The 16,543-nt window shown below is 42.1% G+C and overlaps 1 protein-coding gene and 1 long non-coding RNA gene across 12 annotated transcripts in view; one reads left to right on the top strand and one right to left on the bottom strand.

Moving 5' to 3' along the window:
• Positions 1-16,405, top strand: part of LOC311131726 — a 21,291-nt gene extending 4,886 nt beyond the window's left edge. Inside the window, exons 2-3 of the long non-coding RNA XR_014613457.1 lie at positions 15,802-15,883; positions 16,317-16,405. This is a non-coding gene — a long non-coding RNA (uncharacterized lncRNA). The remainder of the gene's footprint in view (positions 1-15,801; positions 15,884-16,316) is intronic.
• The window catches only part of LOC311131725 (uncharacterized protein), a 45,950-nt gene continuing 40,504 nt past the window's right edge, over positions 11,098-16,543 (bottom strand). For 4 of the 11 annotated variants that reach the window (XM_084164839.1, XM_084164846.1, XM_084164842.1 and 1 more), the window contains 8 exons: positions 16,302-16,543; positions 15,361-15,664; positions 14,919-15,099; positions 13,648-13,752; positions 13,385-13,438; positions 12,956-13,025; positions 12,423-12,683; positions 11,098-11,674 (listed from right to left, as the gene is read on the bottom strand). In XM_084164839.1, the coding sequence (XP_084020965.1) occupies positions 11,664-11,674; positions 12,423-12,683; positions 12,956-13,025; positions 13,385-13,438; positions 13,648-13,752; positions 14,919-15,099; positions 15,361-15,664; positions 16,302-16,543 (1,228 nt within the window). In that variant the 3' untranslated portion in view covers positions 11,098-11,663. Of the gene's footprint in view, positions 11,675-12,410; positions 12,684-12,955; positions 13,026-13,384; positions 13,439-13,647; positions 13,753-14,918; positions 15,100-15,360; positions 15,665-16,301 lie in introns of all 11 variants that reach the window. The other 7 variants (XM_084164840.1, XM_084164836.1, XM_084164844.1 and 4 more) reach the window with 4 other exon arrangements.

Raw genomic sequence — 16,543 nt, 5'->3', positions numbered from 1 at the left:
AAGCTTTAACTTCTTGACTGATGTCTTGAGATGTTGCTTCAATATATCCACATAATATTCCTTCCTCATGATGCCATCTATTATGTGAAGTGCACCAGTCCCTCCTGCAGCAAAGCACCCCCAAAGCATGATGCTGCCACCCCCGTGCTTCACGGTTGGGATGGTGTTCTTCGGCTTGCAAGCAGCCCCCTTTTTCCTCCAAACATAACGATGGTCATTATGGCCAAACAGTTCTATTTTTGTTTCATCAGACCAGAGGACATTTCTCCAAAAAGTACGATCTTTGTCCCCATGTGCAGTTGCAAACCGTAGACTGGCTTTTTTATGGCGGTTTTGGAGCAGTGGCTTCTTCCTTGCTGAGCGGCCTTTCAGGTTATGTCGATATAGGACTCGTTTTACTGTGGATATAGATACTTTTGTACCTGTTTCCAGCATCTTCACAAGGTCCTTTGCTGTTGTTCCGGGATTGATTTGCACTTTTCGCACCAAAGTACGTTCATCTCTAGGAGACAGAACGCATCTCCTTCCTGAGCAGTATGACGGCTGCGTGGTCCCATGGTGTTTATACTTGCATACTATTGTTTGTACAGATGAACGTGGTACCTTCAGGCGTTTGGAAATTGCTCCCAAGGATGAACCAGAGTTGTGGAGGTCTACAATTTTTTTCTGAGGTCTTGGCTGATTTCTTTTGATTTTCCCATGATGTCAAGCAAAGATGGACTGAGTTTGAAGGTAGGCCTTGAAATACATCCACAGGTACACCTCCAATTGACTCAAATGATGTCAGTTAGCCTATCAGAAGCTTCTAAAGCCATGACATAATTTTCTGGAATTCTCCAAGCTGTTTAAAGGCACAGTCAACTTAGCATATGTAAACTTCTGACCCACTGGAATTGTGATACAGTGAATTATAAGTGAAATAATCTGTCTGTAAACAATTGTTGGAAAGATTACTTGTCATGCACAAAGTAGATGTCCTAACCGACTTGCCAAAACTATAGTTTGTTAACAAGAAATTTGTGGAGTGGTTGAAAAACAAGTTTTAATGACTCCAACCTAAGTGTATGTAAACTTCCGACTTCAACTGTATGTTTGGACATCACAGTACAGCACATCAGAGCACAGTAGAGTACAGTAAAGAAAAGTAGAGTATAGTTCAGTAGAACACAGTACAGTATGGTAAAGAAAAGTATAGTTCAGTACAGTAGACTGCTGTACAGTCTAGAGCATATTACATTATACTGTACTCTACTCATGTGTGCGCTACTGTACTGTACTGTACTGCACTATACTCTGCTGTATTTTACTGTGATGTGCTGTACTATACTGTGCTCTACTGCAACTGTAGTTTGACTACTATGATTTCACATTGTGGACAATTCAATTGCAGTCATTCTGTTACAGATTTGTTGGTCACTCTGTTAGCGATTTGGTAACAGAGTGATGCATTTTAATCACTTAGTAATTCATAAACAAAATTGTTATCAGTAAAAACACTATAACTAATTGGTAGGTCTAACTTTACTTGTTACTTCTGTGAACGTTCATAATCTTCCCCCCTCATGAGGGAGAGAAATGTGAAAATATCTTAGATATGTGTGTTTTTGGTAACAGAATGACTAGACAATATCTCTTAAACTTACAGAAGGCAAATAATTTCTGCAAAACTAAATATAAATGTCGATATTAGTTGGCAGGGGCCTTAACTTCAATGTTATTGTGTTTTGATATACTTCAAATACATTTTAAAGACTTTGTCTAGTAGATGTTTTTAATACGCCTTTTGTGTCTGTGTGACAAGAAGTCAAAGCCTTTGCTTATTCTTAATTATGATGGAAAACATTTTTGTAAATGTATCTATGCCTTCATTTTCCATAAAATATAGACTCTTAGCTTTCATTCGACGCCAGATTTGATATGCACCTATAAACTTCCCATGTTAGTGCTCATGGGTCCTTTTACATGGAAATGACCATATATTGGCTCCTTCCACATTTTTGGATGTTATTGTAATCTAATTAGCGGTCTAGAATACTGTTTCCCATAAGTGGGTTTACATGGCAGTGTGTGTGTGTGTGTGTTTAATCATCTGTAGAGGATTGTAGTAGCCAGTAGTAAATGTGTAACAGATTTTGGTAACACTTTATTTGGATAGTCCCTAGTAGATGTTCAATAACCGTCAACAACATTTCAACTAACTATCCACTAACCCTAGCCCTAACCCAAACTTTAACCCTAAACTGAACCCTAACCTTAACCCTTACCCTAACCCTTATTCTAAACCTAACCTTAGCAAGTATTTGCTTATCAACAGGTAGTTTGTTGATAGTATGACCATCTGTACATCATCTAATTGATATGGGACAATCCAAATAAAGTGTGACCCAGATTTGTATAATCATTGTCCATTCACAGAGAGATCGCATTGTGGGAATCTGGAGTCATTTCACTGTTGGACATGTTATTCCCCCCTGAAGTGTTTTCATTAAATCTTTGTATTCAATGGAATACACTGCCAATCTTTATCCAAAGCCAAGCCAAGGTCTAGCCAGCCAATTCAGTAAAACCCCAGATGTGTTATGGAACAAAACAGCTCTTTTCCATTCAGAAGAAGGCAGATAAAGGCACTCTTTTTGCACTTAGGGGAGGAAATCCCCATTTAAAATCCAAATGAATAAGAATTAAATTAATCCAGCAAGAATTACTGCATGAACTTTAATAATGCAATTGTATTTTTGTGCATCTAGTAAAAAAGACCAGATTTGTGTAGTTATGCGCCTCTGTAGTCCCCTTTTTGTTCTATGCCATGTGTAGATCCCAGCAGCGTGTTCTGTATTTTGAGTACCTTCCATTTTACAGGGCAGAAAGGTGGCAGCGTGCAACTTGTTGGCAGATGATGCCTGTGTTTTTATGGTCTCATAAACCAGCATCTTTGCTCCCTGCTGAGACGTCACAGTGTGTTGACTATATCACTGCTACAATGCAGTTGAGGTTTGAACAGTGCTTGGCTGCTGGCTCCTGAAAGAGAACCTGATAAGATCAGGTGTGTTTGATCTAAAGCATAAATTAACACGCATAATTACGCTGGAAACTAAATAGTGAGATATGTCTTGCCCTGAGAGACTTCAGCAGCAAAAATGCGCTCGGCTTCAACTCCGTGCAGCGAGAGTGACTCCGTTTCTATTCACTGTGTTCTTATCATGCTGCTTTGACATGTGTCCCATACTTGATAGTCTATAAATAGGCTAACTGTCTGTCCACCACATACATACAGGGTATCATCATAATGGTTGTGGAAAGGAGACAAACCCGGCTGTGCTCTAAAACCATCTCAAGGACGAGGAACTGTCTATCCAGATGGTTTTAGAAACTATCTCTCTCCTACTGCATATATAATCTACTCTACTGTATAACAACTCATCATAACTAACCACTACCATCTCCAAGATGCATCCTTTTTACAAGCACATCTCTCATCTGCGGTAGTCAATTCACCCCCCTTTGACCTTAGAGGCCACAGAGACAGTGATGTTATTTTTGAAACTCTACCTTCCCTCCAGGTGCTTTTGGAACGCAGGTGTCCCTAGACCTGGTGGTGCCAAGGTAAAATTTAGCCCATGCCCAATGTCCTGTCGACACATTGTGTAGTGCCACATGCCTCCTAGACCTGTCAATCTCTATTATAGACTGTTTATGGTCTCACTCTGGCTTTACGTTCCATGAGGGAAGGGACTAAACAGGCAAAAGGAGGGTGACAATGAAAATTGTTGCCACTAAGGTTTTGACCCTGTAAAAGTAACATTAACCTATAAGATGAAGATATGGCAAGGATTGTTGTAAACCTTAGGATATGTCCGTCGTAACATCCCTTCGACAACTCATTTACTAGCTTCTGAAGTTTCATATGTCTAAAGTCTTGATATTCTGAGCATTTTTATGACTCTATGCCTACAACCAGTCAACTAAAGCCTTGCCCTATGTGAAAAAATATTGGTGCTGTGCTTTAAATGCAAAATCCTTCAGGAAATGTGCTCCTTTTATGTTAATGAAATTGTTGCACACCACATAACTGCAAGCATAAAAGTAAATGGGTAAAGTTGTTATGCCAGTACTTGAGTCATCCAGTCATAAGCCTTCCAGGTTACGGGATTAGTATACTTGCTGTCTTCATCCCACAAAAAGGCAAAACAAACAACCAATGTTGCGTAATTTGGTGAGATAGGTAGTCTGTCCACAACAGATTAGGAAACCGCTGGCTTTAGCAACAGGACTCTAAACCAACAGAACAAACACAAGGTGCTGCAATTCATTACAGTTTGTGTGTTGTAGTGCATGACTGGCTGGCCACCATAAACGCAACCAAACACTGAAGTGGAAGACAACATCTTTTGTCAGTACCTGTTTCTATTTAAAGCAGCCTTGATCATTGCCCTTCACTTTCATAGGAGACTAGAGGTACATATTCTGTGGGAATAAGAGGCTACTGCTGCAGCGGTGATGCAAATGATTTTGTGCTCTGTCCCATTTCCTGCTCCTGCTTCTGGCTGAGAGCGGTCCACAATGTGTCCCAAATGGCACTCTATTCCCTATATAGTGCACTACTTTTGACCAGGGCCCATAGGGCTATGTAGGGAAATAGGGTGCCATTTGGGACTCAGCCTATGTGGCTCTAGTTGTGCAGAAACACACTGTCAAGTTTGAGGGTAATTCTGCTGAGTATTTCCCCCCTTATTTTGGCCTTGTTGTACCAAGTGGCGTGTAAGGCCTCCACAAGGTCTCTCTATCTCTTCCTGTCCCCCTTAACTTTAACTGGGGTGAACTGTGCACCATGTCAACAACTTCAAACGCCTCAACTTCAAACGCCTCAACAGCTTAATTAAACCCCTCAACAACTTCAAACCCCTCCTGCTATTATTTTGTTGGTGGACATATTGCCTCCCCTCTGTGGTCATGATTGATGATATAGATATAGTCAGGTACTATATGCAAAACAAAAATAGGGAAATTATATAATTTTATTAATACAATTGCTCAGAGTAATAAAACAATTATTGGCACCCGTTTTCAATACTCCGGCACCCTCCCCTTGTATCTTTCTTTCAACGGCAAACCCACCACTGGTGTGCGTGGTCAAAGATATCTATTTTTGTGTCATCTGACCATAGCACTGGTTCCATTCCAAGTGCCAATGTTGTTTTGCAAACCCCAGGCGTTTACATTTGCTGGATGACATGAAAATTGAGTTCTTTGGCCATGCACACCAGTGGTGGGTTTGGAGCCGAAAGAAAGATGCATATGCAGAACAGTACCTCATATCTACTGTAAAATATGGTGGTGGATCTTTTATGTTATGGGGCTGTTTTGCTTCTACTGGTCCTGGGGCCCTTGTTAAGATCAACGGCATCATGAACTCTACCAAGTACCAGGACATTTTAGCCAAAAACCTGGTTGCCTCTGCCAGGAGGCTGACACTTGGCCGCAAGAGGATCTTCCAGCAAGACAATAACCCCAAGCACACATCAAAATCCACAAAGAAATGGTTAATTGACCACAAAATCAACATTTTGCAATGGTCATCTCAGTCTCCAGACTTGAATCCCAATGAATATTTGTGTTTTGAATTGAAAAGGCCAGTCCCATAAGCGCAGACAAAGGATATCAAGGATCTGGAAAGATTCTGTATGGAGGAATGGTCTAAGATCCCTCCCAATGTGTTCTCCAATCTCATAATTTTTTGGGGAAAAAAGCTCAGTGCCGTTATCCTCGCAAAAGGATGGTGCAGGAGTATTGAAAACAGGAGTGCCAATCATTTTGACTTTTTTTTTTTTATAATTGTTTTTCATTACTTGTTAAACAACATCTATTTCTCTGAGCAATTGCATTAGTATAAAATATAATTTTCACACAAATAGCATTGTATTTGTATTATTTATTGTATACAGTCTTTTTTGCTCATCTTTATCAAGGGTGTCAATCATTTTGGACCTGACTGTATGTTGTATAAATCCTAACCAGCTAGAAAGGAATATATCCAAGAACTACATAGTGTGTACAAGCTGAATCAACCTACCAGGGATTTAAAAGCGTTTGGAGAATAAGGAAATACTTTCCAGTATCTCACCATAGGCTGTTGACTGTTGGCTCACGGCATGTTACACAGCTATTACAAAATCTAATACAGATCTTAAGGTAATATTTGGAGTACACTAAGGTTTACATCAATGTTGTATCTTTCTTTTTATATGGTCGACACTTGACACGCAAGTACAAAGGTCATTACAGAATGCCTCCCCACTGGGCACACACTGGTTGAATCAACGTTGTTTTCACGTAATTTCAATGAAATGACCTTGAACAAATGTGGAATAGACGTTGAATTGACGTCTGTGCCCAGTGGGTCATTGTATGTCCATTAACTCATTGATCTACTTTTAAATTATTTCAAAAACGTTTAAATAATTGGTTTCAGACATGCATACCTACCATCACACAAGATCTGTCTAAAAACAAGGGCTAGGTAAGCATGTAAAAGTAAGACATAAAAAGAGAACTCACCTCGAGTCTGGCAGCGTGAAAAAGAGAAAGTAAAAATAAGAGCAGGAAGCCCAATGAACCATGGGGGAGGAATACAAACCCTGGTTCTTATCCGACATGTGCTTGATAAAAACGTCAACGTAAAACAATCTGTATACTGCACACATTGTTAGTTGTATTTAGTGCAGCATTGTCTGTAGTTATGTGGGATTATGTGTTTGTATATGATATGTCTTCAGCCTCAAGGAAACCATGTGTTCAGCAGGTGGAGTTGACTTTAAAAATAATGAAATGGTAGATTTAATGAGGACGGAGACAGAGGCAAAAGTCAAAAGTTTGTTATTCATGTGTAAAGGATGGCCTCATCTAGATGCTAGTTCATTACAATGGACTCCGTGTTGTTTTGTCTGTAGGAAAGGAAAACACTGTTGTGGAAAATGTGTCCTGTAGTTTTTGGTTAAGACCCAAGGTAAAGTTAAGCAGAAGCCCTGCCTCCCCCAATCCAGATTATGGACATTTTAAAAGGCAACATGCCGTCCATACCGCTGTGGCCAGCATGGAACCAGAGAGGAAAAGGCCCTGACATAGAGGTTTCAAATACCTGTCAGTCTTTCTGCCATTTTGAAAAATGACCAACACATCAGTCACTAGAGATACTGTAGCATACATAGTCGAGACATTTGCATAGTTGTATAAGATTCAAACTATCCATGGTCAAAGGTGTCATACCACATGAAAATGTACAGACAGTTATGCAAATAGCCCACCCTAGCTAGCTTTCCAGAAACCAAAGGGAAGTGGTTCTGTGGATTATCATATAGTGCAGTAGGCAGCTCTTGACCTAGCTACAATACCATCCCCCACATCAACCTATTCCTCAACCTAGAGCCTACCATAGAGATCCTATTCAATTACTAAGTATTCCTAATTCTATGGCGCCTACACTATAGACATCATAACCTAGCTTTTTCCCAGAACACTTGACATGAGCAGCTGGGACCCTGGTGACATCACCTTGTAAATGGGAATCCACCTGGTTCCAGTGAGAACACCCAAGGAGTCAATAGAAAATAAGTGAAGGGAAGGCTCTTTGTCTACCTCACTGCATTGTACAAGGGAAACAATGGAAATAAACCTTTTAATATACCGTATGTATTGCTGTCTCCAGCTGAAGTGCCTTTTATATGTATTTTTAATTGTCAAATAAATCACATGAAATGGATGTATTGTAGTCCTGAGGTACGCAGTGGTCTAAGGCACTGCATCGCAGTGCTAACTGTGCCACTAGAGATCCTGGTTCGAATCCAGGCTCTGTCGCCGCCGGCCGCGACCGGGAGACTCATGGGCGGCGCACAATTGGCCCAGCGTCGTCCAGGGTAGGGGAGGGAATGGCCGGCAGGGATGTAGCTCAGTTGATAGAGCATGGCGTTTGCAACGCCAGGGTTGTGGGTTCGATTCCCACGGGGGGCCAGTATAAAAAAAATATGTATTCACTAACTGTAAGTCGCTCTGGATAAGAGCGTCTGCTAAATGACGTAAATGTAATGTAAATGTACTGCACTGAGGACTACAAGTGTTCCTAATGACGCAGAACAAGCTTTCCTCTCCAACAGAGAGTAAACCGATACAGAGGGCATAGTGAGTACTTTCTGTGAGGAATTACATCTCAGTACCAGAAAGCCGTCATGGCTGCTGTTTCAGTAGGCCCAGTTTATTTAGCTGGATATTCAATATGTTAGCCAGGGCATGAAATAAGCACCATGACCATAGCCGAGGGGAATTTGTTGTAATAAAGGGCTCCATTAAAGGTTAGTGGGCTGCCCAGGGATGCTGAAAAGAGAGTGACCACAAGTCATATTATGTTTGATTGCAAAGGGAAAGGGCTAGTAGACACACAGGCACATACGTACACACACCTGTTGTAGTGTCTGCTTTCATTACAAGGGTCAGTCATCATGGGGCTGCAACCCAGAGCAACCGCTAAACAAATACAGCCTGTCCTGCACAGATAGCAGGTGTCTGACTTTTAGTGCGGCAATTTTTGTCCTTTATATCGACCGTCTAATGTCCAATGAATCAAGTTAATATGCTACCACGGTTCAATGACCTTTTATAAGTTAACATTTTACCCACAGTAAAAACCTGAGATGTATAACACAACTTGAACACAACCAATGGCCACCAAAGATCAATGGTTTTAGCCATAGCAACCAAAACCCTGAAAGATTCACTGTATAATATGTTAGAATGAGGATTAGACATCAATAAGCAACCAACAGGGTTGTTGTGTAGGTTACTTTCTAAATGGAATCTGTTACAGTTACTACATGTCCAAAATTGTAATCAGTAGCGTAATCTGATTGCTTTTAGATCACTTTCACCTTAAGAGGCATTAGAGGAAGACAAAACGGATCCATCAAACGCGTTTGGTGTGTCATCACAGTGGTCTCTGATTTGTGGTCAGAGTTGCTCCGGTGAACAAATTTGAAATTGCGCCTTTCAATGCTGAATTGAACGTCATTGAGAAAAAAAGAAAGGTGTCAATGTGTTTTTTCTGAATTTAAGTGATCCAAGAAGTAATAATATTTTTTCTACATGTATTCAGTTACTCCCCAACCCTGGCAACCAATCAACACCGCAGTAAACGATCTGTAATGTAATGAATTAAATACATTATCTTCAGTTGCCACTTTGTGAACCTTCAGCGTTTCAAATGGAGGCAGAGGCGGCTCAATCCATCATAATAGATCCTGTCCCCCCCTGGGACCATGTCTGGTAATGTCACATTACCAAAGAATCATGTCCCTGTCTGCGTCCCAAATAGCACCCTATTCACTACATTGTGCACTACTTTTGACCAGAGCCCTATGAGCCCTGGTCAAAAGACGCAGACCCTCTTTGCATAGACCATGGCTGAAGCCTATGTCATTTGACTGTCAACACTCTCCTATAAATAAATAAGAGAGAGAGAAGCTCCTTTCTTCAGCGATTTCATCAGCTGCAGATGATCCATCACGGTGGATCAGACCTGTTTTGGGAACGCTGGTGGTGCCTGGATGATGAGAGATTAGTCATGTTTTTGTACTTTTGAGGGAATAATAACAGCAAAAATCTCAGTTGCATTGTTTGTTTTTGGATGCTGTACAATCATTGTATTGTACACAAGGCATTCGGCAAACACGTGACATTTCCTATCAACAACAAGACCTTTTACTATCCTTGTGACCTTTGATTAAATCCGATCCTAATGATCTTTCTTCTACTCACTGGAGTATCTGTGATAAAGATAAATATGGATTATAAAAGTCCAGCAGGAGAAATCTGAACAGTTGTTGAACGATCCTCTTGGATCCGCATTGTGTTTGTAAGGTAGTGCTGCCACCTTCTGGCAAAATGAGCTTATGCTTGTGCCCCAAATAGCAGCTCATTCCCAATATAGTGCACTCCTTCAAAATAGTGCACTATAAAGGGAATAGGGTGCCATTTGGGACGTAAACAATGACTTATCCTATCAAACTAATAACCAACAAACCTACTCACTGTTACCATTGTCCACTGAAGCACTGGTGTGTCAGAAACCATATCATTTGCACCAACAACCAAAACACAAACTTGCACAGGCTCCTCTTGAGAACATAAGAAGTCATTCTTGTCTGTAATGGAGAATTGAACCTGACTCAATTATTCACATCTCCAGCTGCTACTCTGGGTAAACAGGCTGGCAATCATACCCCTGTGATTTCTAGTGAAGTGTGTTGTGATCAGAGAGAACAGCTGTAATGCTGCACTTAATGCATCTATCCATCTCGCTCTCTCCTTCATTCGCCCTCTCTCTCTTGCTCTCTCTGTCCCCTGATCTGACAAAATCTCTTAATCGCCCTCCTCTCATTCCCCACTTTAACATTTTGAGAGCTTGGGACTATGAGGTTCTATCTGCATTTTTGTCAAAATTGAGTTATTGACATAGCCTCGTTCTGTTCAATGTTCTCTACTCATATAGTACTCTAAGTATCCAAATTCATGTTGTTAAGTTCAAAAGAATAGTAGATAAAAATTGCTGACACCATTCAAACCAACGAGGGTTCGGAACTTTAAAGCCAATTATCTCAGAATCATCTTTTTGCAGATAGAACCTTATAGCCGTATAGAACCAGCAGCGACATAGAATAGCGGATTGATACTGTTCTGTCCTGATTTTCCTCACTGTCTTGATGTGATCCAAATGCGACATGGGAAAACACTGAAGAAACCAACTGTAAAAGATTGTGTTTAACAACAGCTGATCAAACACCTGGCAAATGTAAGACTGTGACAATGTAAGACTCAAGTGAAATGAATGTATGGGAAGTATCAGACATTGAGCCAACAGAAATGTACTCCTTAGTCTGTATCATACCATACTTAAACAAGAGACCAGAGTGACACACACACACACACACACACACACACACACACACACACACACACAGACACACACACAGACACACACACACACACAGACAGACAGAATGAAAGGAAACAAAAAGTAAGTGAAGTGTAGACAGAAGAAAGACAGCCACTCTCCATTTCATAAAGCTTTATCCCACAGCTCCCCCATGGCTGGAGGCCTAGCTAGCCAGGCTCATATACATTTACACACTGCTCTTGCTCCCTGCCCTAGTTAAATAACTCAATTATTCAAGACAAAAAGAACCAACACACACTTTACTCAACTTAAGATAACAATAGCAATAGAATAACAACGATAATAATAATAACAACCATAGTCAAATATTGTATATTTCCAGGTCTTATAATTCTCTAAAATTCCTAATATTACATTGTCAGTCATTTAAGGTGCACCATAACATCTGCATGTGACATTTTCAATAAAACTCAACACATGTTGCACCATAACACACCGTGAAGAAGACACATATTTTTGTTGCTTTTTTTTGTTCATTTTTCAACAATTATTTATTCGCAGAGTTTTCTTCCTTCTCGAACTCTGCGGCATTAGATATATGTTTTTAGTGATTTTAAAAGCAGTCCGTAGTTGGTTTCTTTATTTGGCACACTTTTTATTTCTAAGCTGTTGCGTCGTGTGACTCAAATGGATTGGATCAACCGGTGGTGTAAGGCCTGGTGTCTCAGAGGACTTCTGGAGAGAGGGAGAGAGAGAGAGAATAATTAATTTGTGCTTCAATAGGGAATATGAGCTACACTACTGTGTATGAATCCTTGAGGACATAATGTAAGATGTAATTGGTCCCATTCCTATTGCTTTCTTTCTTTGTTTGCTTTGCTTGGGTTAGGCTGTCTTCGAGACCGGCTGTGGGGGTCTTGGCATGATGAAGGGGGACTCGCTTGCCAACCTAAGGGGCATGCCCAAACAGGACTGGGACCCTATTTTCCAGTCTTCAACGTCAGCTCTCCCACACAGGGAGCTTGGGCAGCATGCCCAGAGGCTGAGACCCAGGCTTGGGGATAGTGGTAGAGGTTTGGAGCCCCTTCTCCGCATACTGTAGTAATAGTTCTAGCTAATTACAGCATAATTAGGCCTACATTGTAGTTATTTAGCAGACTCTCTTATCCAGAGCGACTTACAGTTTATGCATTCATCTTAAGATAGCTAGGTGGGACAACATATATCACAAGCATATAAAGTAGCTCAGTAGAGTCAGAACTAGAAGGGGTGGGAGGGTCGAGGCCTTCCTTTAAGGTTGGCTTTAAGTTCTAGCTAATTACAGCATGCCTTTTGCACTGTGCTGATCTATACACATGCTGGTATTTTGGTTATAGAGCAATGGATTGCTTAAAGTGATAGAACACCTTCATTTGTACTGTTAAAATAAGCATTTTGATCATAAGGCATGTATGTGGGTCTTAATCCTGACCTGCATAGCTACCTGCAGCATGCTGAGGCTTCATTGGACCTGTTTTCATGAGGAAGGGCTCTCCGCTCTCGAAGGCCAGGATTGGGTCACTGACGATGTCACTCCCCAGTTGCCCTGGCCCACCGTTGCTGCTCCCACTGTGATTGGGCATCTGGATGATCTGCTCAAACTCAGCAGCCTCCCCATTGGCTGAGAGACCGTTCTGGTGCTTGGCTGGCTGGACACCGTTCAGGACAGGGGCAGACTCTGCTGCACTCTGCTGGCTCTCAGGAGCTGCAGGGGAAAAAAAGTTCCAAGTAAAAAATGGAAAATGGTCACTGACTGACTGACTGACTGATTTTATCACATGTTGGAGCCTGTAGAGTGACACTCTACAAATGTAATGGATATAATTGACTCTTAAACAAATACTGTACATAGCCCTTAACAGACTGGGTTTTCAAGGATGGAGGGAGAACATTTACATTTACGTCATTTAGCAGACGCTCTTATCCAGAGCGACTTAGAACAAAGTGGCATTGCAAGTTAGATCGCAGCCAACATACCTTTACTTCTCTCCATAGTCTCCTTGCCATTGGCCTGTGCTGGGGAATTGGAATCCTTCGGCAGTGTTGGCTAGAAGAACATAAAATGGCACAAATTGGCACAAATGGTTGCCGTGCATCACCCAAGGGTGCTACACATTGGTGGTGCTTTGATCATCTGGAAGAGCACTATTAAATGCAATCAATTAAATTATTTAAAAGGTATGATCTTTAATCTGAACAAAGAGGCGAGGTAGGTCTATACGAAAAAGTAAGAAAATGTATACACTCACTACTGTAAATCGCTCTGGATAAGAGCAGCTGCTAAATGACTAAAATGTTAAATGTATAAATGTCTTTAAGGTCTATAAAGCACTATATACATATCATGTATTATTATTATTATTATTATAAGGGTTTAATATGAAGCATAGGCCTTACACTACTCACCTTTTCTCCAGCATCACTACTCTTACGTGTCCTCTTCATGATCTCTTCAAGGCGCTGTGGAATTCAACAGCAGAGGCAGATTAAGTCATCATTTTATTTTTTACAACAAATTAGTTGTATCTTCAACATATTTTATATAGACCTAGAGATTTTCCATGTAAGGTTACATGATAGGTACTTTGAAACACACTGAAAACTGCAGACATGTTTGACTTCTCCACTTTGCTTCCCCTTCCATCCCTCATCCCTCCATCCTTTTCTACCTTCTTTCTCTCCAGGCGCGCCTGCTCCTCCTTCTGGAAGTGCTTCTCTCTCTCCAGGCGCTGACGCTCCGCCTCCTCACGAGCTCTGGCGTCAGCCTCTTCCCGCTGACACAGACAGACAGGGGAAAACAACATTATCAATACATTATCAATACTATGATTGAATAGGCCTACTATACGCATCCATTTATGCACATATAGGATGCTGTTATTATGATAACAAGGAAATGAATTGACAAAGAAATGGAACCATTTCAGTCTTGATTAACAAAAAATTGAAATAGGATACATTCTTTCAAGGTCATTTAATCAAATTGGCAAGATAACTACAATAGTAGATTCCCTGTTTTAACCACTAGGTGGCAGTATACGCCTAGTCTAGACCACAGTAGGCAGGGTTTGATGTCTCTCTAATAATAATTCCCTTACATGGCTCACTGGGTAGTTTGAGTAACCAGTAATAAACAGATGTTGTGGATGGAGGAATGAAAACCAAGCTATGATATGTCTGAATCACACCTGTCATTAATTAGACCAACCAAGGGATATACCACAGGCAGCAAGGAAGTAAATGGCAACATCAATAACAACAATATGCCTGTAATGCTTCACAGTGCAAAAAACAAAACTACATCTGTTTGCTATGGCATTTCAATGTTCAAAGTTGCCTGGAATATAAAACTTGCTTTGTCATGGTTCATGAGACCGCTGAAACTACTGTATGATGCCTGACTATCTTGACACACACTGCACGGGAGATGGCTGGCAGTGTTAGACAAATGGCAAATTGAACTGGGCTTCCCTAGGGGCAGAAGGCATGGGTAGTGGGTACACTGTCGCTCCCTATCCCCTGTCAGCCCACTGCAGTGCGGAGACAGAGGGAGGACAGAGCTGTCACTATCTCACAGTCACAACGGCCCTCTCAGCTCCACTAAATGCTGGGCCAACACTATTATGAAGGTCACCAGCTGGCATCTGCCTAGACTGAGCATGGAGACTGTTACATGCTGATGGTAGACCTCACAGTAACACACATTCCCTCCCATACCTAGACGTGCTTAGATGGTAGGGCTTCAGAGGATAGGTTTCAGAGTTGGAAATCAGACTATATTCAGTTTATGTAATCCTTTTCTTGTTGTGGTTGCTATTGAAAATCCCTGGGGTGGCTGGCATGATAAGATGTGGACTATGAAGAAACCAACTGTGAAGGCTGCCTGTGTCATACATCTTCTTCTATGTCAAGACTCCATTACCCATAATGCTGCCCTCACCTGTTTCTGCAGGCGTTCATTCTGCTCCTGTTCAGCCCTGGCTCTCTCCCGCGCCTCCTCCTCCTCCTCCAGACGCTGTGCCTCGTCTCTCAGACGCTGATCCTCTGCCATGAGGCGCGCCTCCTCCTCCCTGCGCCTCCTCTCCTCCGCCTCCCGAGCCATGCCCTCCTCACGAGCAATCCTTCATGGGGAGCACGCTCCATTAGGTCTGCACATTCTAAGATGCGCTCATACTGGACAGCATTCTCATATCAACACACAAAATGGTTCAGGCCAATGCTACACACTTGTCTTGTACATTCAGCAAACAGTAAACCCTTCACATGTCTATAGACAGACATATAAATACACTCCAGTCTATAACACTTAAACATTATACATTATAGTGCTATAATATAAACAGAATGACATGTTGAGTCACTCCAGCCAGTGTTTGACTGACCTTATCCTCTGCTCCTGCTCAAGGCGCTCCTGCTCCTCTCTCTCCCGTTGCTCTCTGGCCTGTCTGCGTTTCTCAGCCAGCACTCGTGCTGCTTCCTCTGGGTCGTTGGTGCCGGCTGAGGGCCTGGATGCTGGAGTGGCTGGAGTGGCTGGAGTAGATGATGTAGCTGAGGCAGTTGGGGCAGTTGGGGTAGCCAGCTCTAGGGTTGAGGCAGGAGTGGAGGTGGCCACTGTGACTGGTGCACTCAGAGATGGGGGTGTCACCGGTGCCGAAGACACAATAATGGCAGGAACATTACTGGAGCCTGTAAGAGCAAGAGGGACAGGAGAGGCCTCTGTTTCAGATCAGAAGCCACATGATAGACCATGACCCTGGAAAATGCTTCAGGGCTCATCTGAAGCAAACATCATGAAGTATAAACAATCTGCGTGTTTTCTCCAGGCAGAGAGAAGAAAGACTAAGTAGCAGCTGAAGAGAAACATGAGACCCACCTGATCTTGGACAGTGGGACCACATTAATAATGTACGGACTTTACGGTAGAGTAACTCTTGATAATAAAAGATACATGAACTCCAGAGAAACAAATAGATCATGGAAGATAGATATATGTAAGTATCTAGTCTGTAAATGTCACAATATACAGTATGTGCTTGTGCTGAAGGCCACACTCAACCACAGGAGGTTGGTGGCACCTTAATTGGGCAGAATGGGCTTGTGGAAATGGCTGGAACGGAATATGTGGAATGGTATCAAATACATCACGTGTTTGATTCCATTCCATTTGTGCCGTTCCAGCCATTATTATGAGTGTTCCTCCTCTCAGCAGTCTCCACTGCATTCAACGTGTGTACTCCAGTAACACTACTGGTGTGGCTGTAGGCCAAAGCATTTAAAAGACACTCTGGCGCTTGGATACAGTATCTATGGCGAACACACTTACTCTTTTTCTCCTCAGGAGTGATGGGCTGATGGTGCTCGCTGTTCGTTTCCACGGCGACGGCTGCGACCGGCTGGGGCTGTACCCTGGCAGGTGTCAAGGCTCGTTTGGGGCGGGTTTTGGTGCCAGAGGGGGTCTTCTTGCCTGTGGAGGGGTTCTTGGGGGCCATTGGAGGGCAGGGGGACAACGGTCTGCTTTTGGGGGCCGCAGGCGACGGAGGTCTGTTTTTCGGTTTGGGGGTACTG

The sequence above is a fragment of the Coregonus lavaretus genome, assembly GCF_964263955.1.
Source record: "Coregonus lavaretus genome assembly, chromosome: 7".
In the NCBI taxonomy this organism is placed as follows: domain Eukaryota; kingdom Metazoa; phylum Chordata; class Actinopteri; order Salmoniformes; family Salmonidae; genus Coregonus; species Coregonus lavaretus.
This window is presented reverse-complemented; position numbering and strand designations above follow the sequence as displayed.